The following is a 10,621-nucleotide window of genomic DNA, read 5'->3' as shown; positions in this document are numbered from 1 at the left end:
TTGTTACGTCAGTGCTATGTGGGTATTGATCGCAACGGACACTGATTTTCTAAACTATTTATTGTCCCACGATACTGGGCCCATAACCTGATGAAAATGCAGTGTAGGGATTAAACCTTGATATTGATTATGAAAGGAACGATTTATTATAAGTTCTACACTCGTAGCGACGTGAACAAGAGTGCGAGAGAGAAGCAGTGAGTGAGTATAAACAAAAGAACAAAACTGTATTCATGGCTGATTAAACTGGCGGGAGATTCAACTATGAAAGGATTAAACTTTATAATACTATAAAACTAAAACTAGTATTTCTTTTTAAACATTATTGCAACACTAAAGATGATAAAACTAAAGCCCAAACGTTGACAAAAATTGGATGTCCATAAGATGTCCCGTAAAGGATATCCGTTCAAGGTACGACAACGTCCGTTAAATGTCCATTTCACGTCCACGGACGTTCGGACGTAAATTGGACTTAAACTGGACGTCCACAGGACATCCTGTGCTATCTGGGGAGGAAGATAAACATATTTAAATAAATCGTTGACAGAGTTTTAAAGTTGAAACTTCAAGCTTTAAAATGCTTTTTTAATTTTGTGTCTATGATAATTTTTCGCCGAGTTTCAGTGGTTTGAAAATTTTTTAGGATATAAAAAGTGTTCCCTATTTTTTTTAGTAGTGTATATCGCTTTGCGAGGCAGAGCAACACACTTTTTTCTGCTAGATTCTCTTGTTTTGAACGGAAACGTTGAATAAGCCTAATTTTATTCGATTTTGGAGGTGAGGAGGCTAAAATGAATAAATACCGCTTTATACAACTGGCGCGAATGAACGAAAAGTGGCGGACACCAATCACAGGGTGCTTCTTTTTGGTCAAACTCCGATTAGAGAGGGGCGCTACACTCTGCAACTAGCATACTAGTTACTATGGTGGAAACTAGACCTATGTTGGTAGTTTTGAACGTGAAACCTTGAGCTATTGCCGCAAGAGGTCTCAGCATTTCCCACTGGCATGACTATTACTGCACTATAAAGTATAATATCGACGTAAATCAACGCATAACACGTAAAGTAAGATGTTTCTTGTAACGAGGACAGCTGTTCTATGTTGAAAAGCCATTCATAAAGCAAGTAAATAATATGTTAGATACACAGTAAAGTGGCTGAGATCGGTATTTTATATTAATTGAAAATCAATAACAGAAACCTAGAAATAATTAGTGAGCTCTATTGACAGTGGTACAACATAGCAATTTGTGATTGTTATTTGTCCCGAGTAACAATTGAGATGTCACAAAGATATTTCTGACATAAAATGCTGGGAGTTTCGTTTTAATCTCCTGTAAGTCTGAAAATTATATACAGCGTTAAGTGGTTACGATTTTCAGCATGGACGTGGTGACTACTAGCTTAGAAGCTCTAATACGTGAGTATGTGCGATATGAACTACAATACAAAATTGATTTATTGTTTTACTTTCTTCTGTTCAAATAAGACAGATTTCATGTATTAATTAAACTCATACTTATTTTACGATATTTTTTTCTATCACATACACATATATAAAAATACAGTATGCACAGTATTTCGTTATAAATGGTCACGTTTTTATTTCCTAAAGTGGTGAACTTAGTAAGAAATGGCTGGATAGCAAATTATGTTCAAGCTGAATATAATCTGTTGTTGTGAATATAATTATTTCTAGAAGTTATCTACTATAACTTTTTATTGTTACACGGATATTCTGATATATTACCAATTGTGGCGCCACTTGAAATACATATTCTAATATACAATATGGCAGAATTATTTTGAATTATATAAATGTTATGAGTTCAAAATTATAGGTAACTTCTAATTTTCATTTTTTTGCCACGTAATATGGCTTTCCTTTCTTGGTTTGATATAGATGATTAGACGATAGCATCATATGTCAGCCGATACAAAAGTTTAAAGTTTTATATTAAACAAATATATATTTATGTACATAAATACATATATAATTTCTGGCTACAGAGAGGATTACAAATCCAGCAAACCAGAAGTCAGATGTAGCGGCCATCGAAGCTTTCTGCGTGATGCTTACTAAAGAAACAGAAGGTATACAAATAGGTATCAGGTTATTGGCAACGCAAATTCAATCACTTGATGAATCAGAAGCACTACAAGCACTTTCGGTACGTTTTTCCCAGATATACTACAAACTGACTCAATATATTGTTGAAATTGAAGAAACATACATTTAGATCTCTCCCATACAGCATGGAAATATTGCAGCAACGTTGCAGAGACATTGTTTTGAAAGATTGTATCATTGCAGCAAAATTGCGAAATGTTGCTGCAATATTGTAGCTACATTGCAACAACATTAGAATGTCCGCCTTCAGCAATATTTCAATGCAACAGTGCAGCAATATTGCAATGCAACTACGCAGCAATATGAAAATGCAAGACTGCAGCAATATTGCAATGTAACAATGTAGCCATAATGCAATAAAATGCAATAAAACGTTGTACGTATGTATACAGGGTGATAGGAAACAACCCTGGTCCTTAAAAGATATAATCCTGACGAGATTCTGAGACGATTATTCCTTCTACAAAACTTTATCCAAAATCTAGTTTTTGAATTATAAAAGGCAATAGTTTTCTTACCATGATTCGAATACAGGACGTAGGCAATAGCGACGCAATTTACTGCGTTATATGTGGTTGCTTCTATTAGGTGGCTGTTAGTTGTCACGTCTGACGGTGAGTTGCACCGCCACAGCCTGTTTTCTGCATTCAACCTGTGATAATAAGATAACTATTTCCTTTCATAATTCAAAAACTATATTTCGGATAAAGTTTTGTAAAAGGAAAAATCGTTTCAGAATCTAGTCAGGATTACGTCTTTTGAAGGACACAAGGTTGTTTTCAATCATCCTATATATATATTTAATAATTACACAGGGATGTATTATATTATAAAAAAAAGGGTTGAACCTGTATGTTTTAGAATGATTTACGAGTTGCATGTGTTATAGCTATATCTTGTGAACTCAGAAAACCCGATTAACGTTGTATGTACGCTGTAAAAAATATTTATACTGTATAATTGCAAGTTAATGTTTTTGTAATACAATTGCAACATTATAAGAGTGATATTGCACAATATTGTATTTGCAGTGTAGCTGCAATATTGCAGATTTAATATTACCAAATATTGTGTTTGAAATATTGTTGCATTTGCAATATGCAATCTTGCAACGTTGCGGCAATGCTGTTGCAGCTTTTATGCTGTATGGGTTAATTAGATTATTAACAGAACTACTGTGTAATAGATTAAAATTTAAAGTATTTAAACTGTTATTTCTTTATATGTATTAGTAATAAAATGAGATAAATAGCGTAATTTTGTTAAGACGTTTTAGTAATCTTGTGCTATTTTTAAAAGTACCTAGTGTGAATTATATTTTAAAACAATCGAAAACTTAATGAGATAATAGAATGTAGACTTAACAAAATTTTGAAAACTTAGAATTTATATGATTTTACAAAGAAAAAAATTACTGAAATAAATAAAATATTACTCTTGTATACTCTATAGATTTTTGTTTCTTTAGTTACTAGATACTTGTATGAAGAGATGTGGTCCGTTATTTCATGCAGAAGTTGGTAAATTCCGTTTCCTTAACGAGATGATAAAATTGGTCTCGCCGAAATATTTAGGTAATCGTACTACAGCGGACGTGCGGCAAAAAGTGTTGCAACTTCTTTATTCATGGATCAGAGAATATCCTCGCGAATCAAAAATTAAGGAGGCTTACGAGATGTTGAAGAAGCAAGGAGTCATCGAGGTTATATTTTTATAAGTTACTATGTCTAATAATTATATTGCAGATATATTCTTGTTTATTTTTGTGTTTTTCAAATATGGCAATACTAAGAACAACAATTATTTTCTTATCTTGGGATGCTAAATAGCTAGATGGAATTGTCATCTGTCAAAAACTGTCTGGGATTCTCAGTTTTATCATCTTATACGAGAGTTTAGAAATAGAGTTTCAGAAATTAATTGGAATATTTTTAATGATATTTTGATAAAAGTAAAAATATGAAGATGAAATCCAGAAATGCTTTTTCTCTGAGTCACAAGTACTTTTTACTTACAACAGAGCAGAGTTGGGAATGTTATTTAAAAAAAGTTATGTGTTACTGTTACCGTTTTTATCCTGAAAAGTAACTTGTTTTCTAGTGACTCCACAAATGTTTAATAAGTATCTTCCTTCTACAGTCTACAAGATATTGATGCGTCACATGCATTGCTGTAGAAGAAAATAAGACATTTTTTAACTAAGTATTTTTAATAACTAAATTGCAAATAAAAGGTATTAAATTCATTTTTGAAAAATATCTAAATACATCGTGATAAAGTGTCTTAAACCATATAACTTTTGTTTAAACTTTTTTTGCTGTAATTATATACACTTAGAAACATAAATAATCGATTTTCTTTAAAGGGGAAAGGTTTAATCTCTTAACATGCATGAAAGCATTGATAAAAGTACATGTCTCTTATTTTAATCTGTCTATACTACAACATATTTAATGTTTAAAATTGGGAGAAAACATTTATTTTCTAGTAAATGTTTACTGAATTATTAAAGAAGATTTTATATCATAACTGATTTCTGTTTTTAATAATATCAAGAATATTGTCAATAATATTGTCAATAGTGAAAACATTAAATTAAGTACATACAGGTAGACGAATTTTATTTTACGTTTAAGCAAATAAGTACTATATTTATATTAAATTTTTATCTGCAAACTTAATTATCAGATTGCTTTTAATTATTGTAATATAATTAGTGTTATATAATTTATTTTATAAATTAAATAATTTATTTTTACTTTTCTGGAAAAAGATTTCATTGTAATTTCATTATTGCCACTCAAATATTTTTCACTTTTTTATATTACTCTTGTAACATTTGCTTAAAGTAACTAAATTAAATAAATTATTATTTAGTTATTAAAACTTTGTAATTTGAGATAAGAATACATTATAGGAGGATGCTGCGTTTATAATGGCAAGCAGTGAAGAAAGTCAAAAATCGTCTAAAATAAAAAACATATTTGAAAATGAAGAGATGTCAAGGCACTTGCGTACATTACTTTATAGTAAGGATCCATCTGATCTGCAAACTGCAAACCGACTAATCAAGTTTATGGTGAAAGAGGTATCTATTTAAAAAAGGCATTTGAAATAAAATGCTTAGAGGGATTTTAATATTTTATTCTTTATCTTTCTTATTCAAGACATTTGTTAAATCCTTTTTTTTATATATAGTTTGCTTTTTAAAGATTATTGATATCTATCTTTGTAGGATGAGGCACGACTGCAGTTACATTCGCAAAGAAGCATGGAATTAGAATCTGTGCAAAACAATGTAATACTACTGTCAGAAATGCTAGATTCATATAATCAGAATGAAACCAGTGCAGAGGATCTTGAATTGATAAAAGAACTGTACCAAGCATGCGAGCGACTGAAACCTGTTTTGTTGAGGCTTGCCAGCGAAACTCAAGGCAACGTCGAAATGCTTGGTATCTTGTCTTATTTAAATATAACGATTTGTTAGATTTTCTATAACTATCACCTAAGAAAATTCTGTTTACGTCTGTTAATAGTATAATTAATCAGTTTAAAAATATAATCGACAAATATATATTTTAAAATTGAAAATCTGTATATTTTATGTACGAAAGCAAGTCAAAAACTGTACAGAGTATTTCAATTTAGATACGGGATTATTTTACAAAACAATATACCAGAAAACTGAATTGTGCATCCTGATACTTGATTCGTCTGCATCGATCTTTTTCTTGCTTATATTAATTTATAATTCATAAAGCTGAAATCTCTTTAATTAATTTTTAATTTGCACTCTGTGACACTAGGTGATGTACTAGCTGCAAGCGATGAATTAAATCAAGTCTTTGAGAAGTACACATCAGTTATCATCCTTGGACAATTACCCAAATCTGCAGCAGAAGCTTCTAAGCCAATTCATAATGAACTATCCCTTCTGGATCTATCGTTTCCTACAGAGATTATTCCCTGTAAAAGCAGTTTAAGTACGACACAGAGCATATCGTCGACAGATTATCGCTCAGATATGGATGTGCTGGGAGATATCTTTAATACTCTGGAGAAACCAGTCAAATCTGAAGCAAATTTCTTAATGCCAAACGCCATAATGCAACCAACCAGTATCTTGCCCATAAATAAGAAAAGTTAGTAAAAAGCATCATTGAAAAAATTGAATGTAAAACTCATTGTCAGAGATTTACAAAATGATAAAACAGTTTACGTTTTATGTATATTTTTTACATTTATTCATTACATGTTTATTGTACTAGTTTTTTTAAATAATAATATTCCGTAGACGAAGTTACCCATACTGATGAAGAAAAAATTGACAGTAAAGCAAAAGCACTAGAAGAGTTGAACGAATTGGGAGAGTCTTTACTTAAACAAAGTTTATCGGGAACAGTATCAATTACACATTCCTCACAAGGGTAAGCATATTTGTGGATATTGAGTTTTAAATCCTGAATACAACTAGGAATCTATTAAAACTTTTAAATTACAAATCTGTTAAAAACTAAAAACCTGTCTGATGTAGGAAGGTTTTCAATTTTTTCTAGGATATGGTAGCTGAAGTGTTAAATTATTTTATCTGAAACTTCTGAATACTTTAGCTTTAGCATACTTACTCTGAAAATTATCTTTAATCCTTGACTGTTAATAAACAGTCGTAAAATATGAATATGTATAATACGAATTCTAGTCAAATGTACATGCGTGAGCCTAGTTATTGCCGTTTATGTCTGTTTACGCATATATGCACATACAAAATCTAATCTGATCTAGTCTTACACACAATATACATATAGTATACTTAAGTATATTTCAGATATGCAATTACTGATGGTAACTTCTATGACTAATAATTCATAAGTTGGAAATTTCTTCATGAAAAGGGATTTAATGGGATCAATTTGAAAATATTATAAATGCCAACTAGAAGAATATGCAATAAAAAATAAGAATTCAAAGAATTTGAAGTGATCTTAATAAAGTGCTTTTTCTAAAGTCATACAAGATTACACACATGTTATGTATTTCTTTAAACATCAAAGAACTTTCACCTAAAGTATGTTTCACTAAAATAAGTTGTTTAACAGATAAAATGATTTAACACTAGGTCTATCTTATTCTGTATAAATGATATATTTCAAAATTTTCCAAACATTTTAATTAAAAGGAAAAATATTTGATATTTTTACAGCAAAACAAATAGTAATGTCACGAAAGTTCAAAGCATCTGTGATCCTATTCGAAAACAAAATATATCCCAGGATTCTAATAACATATCGCAACATAACACGATGGAACAGCTAAATACGAAAAAATGTGAAAGAAACAGTAATATGGACAATTTGGCATCCTCAAATTCATCAAAAATTGTCTCAACTATTGATGTATGCCAGAAAAATAGTAATTCAGAAATAACAAATGCAAAAATACAACAGCAGGAAATGATGCAATTACATAACGGTATGTCAAGGATAGAAAATACTGAGCCTGAAATCAAACCATTGACCGATATCACAGTCTGCCTTGAAGACATTAAGCCAGGTTACTAGATACATTTCAATATCATAATATTGTTTTATCTTGATTACTTTAATTTTCTTTATAATATCTACATTGTTTATACAGGGTATCCCAATTTAATGTTCCACCTCAAATAACTTTTTATTTTTAACTGCAGAAAAAACATTTCAGACAAAAGTTATTTGGTTCGAAGGGGGACACAAGAGGGTACCATTAGTTTGACCTTGACGAGTTGCATGAAGGTCACGTAAAGATCACCTTCAATTTTTTTAATGGAACCCCCTATTGTTTATTATACAGTCTTATTCTATTAATCAATATGAACAACTTTTATCTGAAACATTTTTTTATTTGCCTAATTCTTTTTTAGATATTCAAGAGAAAATTTATAACTTCTTCAATATTTAGCTTACGATATCTCGATAACTGTTTGCCGGAGGGAGAAGTAGTACAAGACTTTTTTTACTTGATTTGGTCTCAGGAATATGCTGTTGCAATAGTGCTCCAATTATTGAAAATTGTTGTTTATGTAAATTTGGTGTATGTTACAATATTGGAACACTTTTACAACAGCATATTCCTGAAACCAAATCAAGTAAAAAAGTCCTGTACTACTTTTCCCTCCAACAGACAGTTATCGAGATATCGCAAGCTAAATATTGAAAAAGTTGTCAATTTTCTCTTGAATATCTCGCAAAGTATTAGGCAAATCGAAAAATGCTTCAGACAAAAATTATTTATATTAATTAGTAGAATAAGATAGTATAATAAACAATAGGGGGTTCCATTTAAAAAATTGAAGGTGACCTTTACGTGACCTTCATGCAACTCGTCAAGGTCAAACTAATGGTACCATCTTATGTCCCCCTTTGAACCGAATAACTTTTGAGTTGCAGTTGAAATGTTTTTTCTGCAGTTAAAAATAAAGTTATTTGGGGTGGGACATTAAATTGGGACACCCTGTATTGTATACATATATAATTTTCAAAAACTAATGTTAGTGACTTTACAGGAATAAATCCACCTGTAACGGTAATTGAGGAAAAAAATGGTATTAGTGTGGTGCTTCATTTTACTCAAGATACTCCTAGATCAGATGTATCTGTAATAGTAATTACTACAATGAGCAAAAATGCAAAGCCACTTAGTAATTATTTATTTCAAGCAGTTGTGCCCAAGGTAATTGTTAAAGAGTTAGAATATCTTTTTAAACTTCTTAGAAATTTAAACAATATATAATTAAATAATTTGATATAACTTGAAGATATAAAAATATTCTATAAAATCTTAAATTCTAATAGTATATTAGAATATAAGTTTAATATAAAAAAATCTGACAAGGAGATGGCAGAATTTTAAGTTCTTAATGTTTTAAAAATATTAATATTCTAAAAATTTATGAGTTTTACATATTTTTCGAGAAATTGGAAATTATTGAATTAAACAGATATTTTTATAACTTTAATTTTATGTAACTGTGCATATAGAAATGCAAATGTAGACTTCAGACGCCATCTGGGACAAAGTTGCCGGCGCATAATCCATTTCTTCCTCCGTCTGCAATTACGCAGATTATGTTGATTGCAAATCCTCTCAAGGTAACGTAAGTTACAGTTCTTCATTCTGAAAATAAATTAGTAATTCAATTATTTGAAATAAAAAATGTTCAAATTAATTGTTAATATGATGAGATGACAATTTTTACATAAACTTTAAAACAAAATTCTGTAAAGTTGCTTTTTATGAGGTAATTCCTTAATATAACTTGTAGAAAGTTAAAAATATTTATAAATGTTTACAAAAGGGGCAACCTCACATATACATATGTATAATATGTATACTTCACACGGGCGCTTATGCAAGAGTATAGAATAAAAATGTCATTTTAGTCATAATTTACCAAATGACATTTTTGATCTGCATATACATGGCAAGTGTGAAGTAATGAAAAAACAATGCAAGAGGAAGTATTGATTTTATGAGAGTTCGTATTCAAATTTTCTTTCTATGAGTATTTGATTCCTTTCAGGAGCCGATATCTTTGAAGTTTATGTTAAGCTACACAATGGACGATGAAACATTTACAGAAATGGGTGAAGTAGACACATTACCTCATCTATGAGGTTCAGTTGATCCTCTTTTGTATACTCCATACAATGCAGCACCCATAATCATCATATGTGTCCTCAGTAGGTCAAAAATGATATAAGAATGTTATGATTACTACAATTTAATTATAAATACAAGCAATTAAAAAATTGTTAGACATTTATTATACTATTTTAAGTTTAGCATACCGAGAGTTTTATATTCTTAATAATTTCTTTAATTTCAAGGTTTCCTTCAACCTCTAGTCTTATAGTTGCTATACAATATGTACAAATGTTTGCCGCGTTGTTTTTCGCCATGTAGCAAATATTTCTACTATGTTTTATGTGCAAGAACTCTATTCTAATAGTACTTGTGCAAAATAAAAATGTTTTATAATTTGTAAGCTGACATTTTCGTATACATATATGTGATTAAATGGCAAAAGTCGAGATTTCATATGCATGAAGTAATGAGAATAAGAAGAGATGTTAAGTTTATGAACATTTTGTTGATAAAAGGCTAAAGATCAGATTAAGTCCTATTAACAATCCAATTAACAATCTGGACAATTTAATAATTATGAATTTTTCTCTTACAATGAATTCTATACAGACTGACTTAAATATTTAGAGAAAAACAAAAGACGAAAAGTATACTGAGGGTGTGTTCTGATATTTGTTGCTAGTATTAAAAATCAATAGTTTACATCGTATACACTATAAATTTTCAATATTGGCAGTGGATATGAATGTAGCCTAAATATCTCTCGCATAAAAAAAGTTTTGTAGGAAACAGTTTCCCATGTTATGTTAAAATTGCTATAAATAAAAGCAATGAAATAATATTTATGTGAGTGTCATC

At 30.0% G+C, this 10,621-nt stretch overlaps 1 protein-coding gene across 2 annotated transcripts; it reads left to right on the top strand.

Annotated features, from left to right (window-relative positions):
* Positions 1–997: 997 nt before the first annotated feature.
* On the top strand, positions 998–10,168 carry LOC105558225 (ADP-ribosylation factor-binding protein GGA1). Of its 2 annotated transcripts, XM_012005811.1 has the most exons (12): positions 998–1,131; positions 1,389–1,426; positions 2,017–2,177; positions 3,606–3,839; positions 5,055–5,225; positions 5,373–5,592; positions 5,947–6,282; positions 6,435–6,567; positions 7,341–7,690; positions 8,682–8,848; positions 9,157–9,267; positions 9,699–10,168. In XM_012005811.1, exons 2-12 carry the CDS (start codon positions 1,390–1,392, stop codon positions 9,789–9,791), a joined length of 2,013 nt encoding a protein of 670 aa, XP_011861201.1. In that variant the 5' UTR covers positions 998–1,131; position 1,389; the 3' UTR covers positions 9,792–10,168. The 2 variants fall into 2 exon arrangements, with proteins under 2 accessions (XP_011861201.1, XP_011861202.1); XM_012005812.1 differs by having other exon boundaries at positions 998–1,430.
* Positions 10,169–10,621: the final 453 nt, after the last annotated feature.

The sequence above is a fragment of the Vollenhovia emeryi genome, unplaced genomic scaffold (genome assembly GCF_000949405.1).
Source record: "Vollenhovia emeryi isolate VEMERY1.0 unplaced genomic scaffold, V.emery_V1.0 DF939363.1, whole genome shotgun sequence".
Lineage (NCBI taxonomy): Eukaryota > Metazoa > Arthropoda > Insecta > Hymenoptera > Formicidae > Vollenhovia > Vollenhovia emeryi.
Note: the sequence above shows the minus strand (reverse complement) of the source record. Positions and strands in the feature narration are given on the sequence as shown.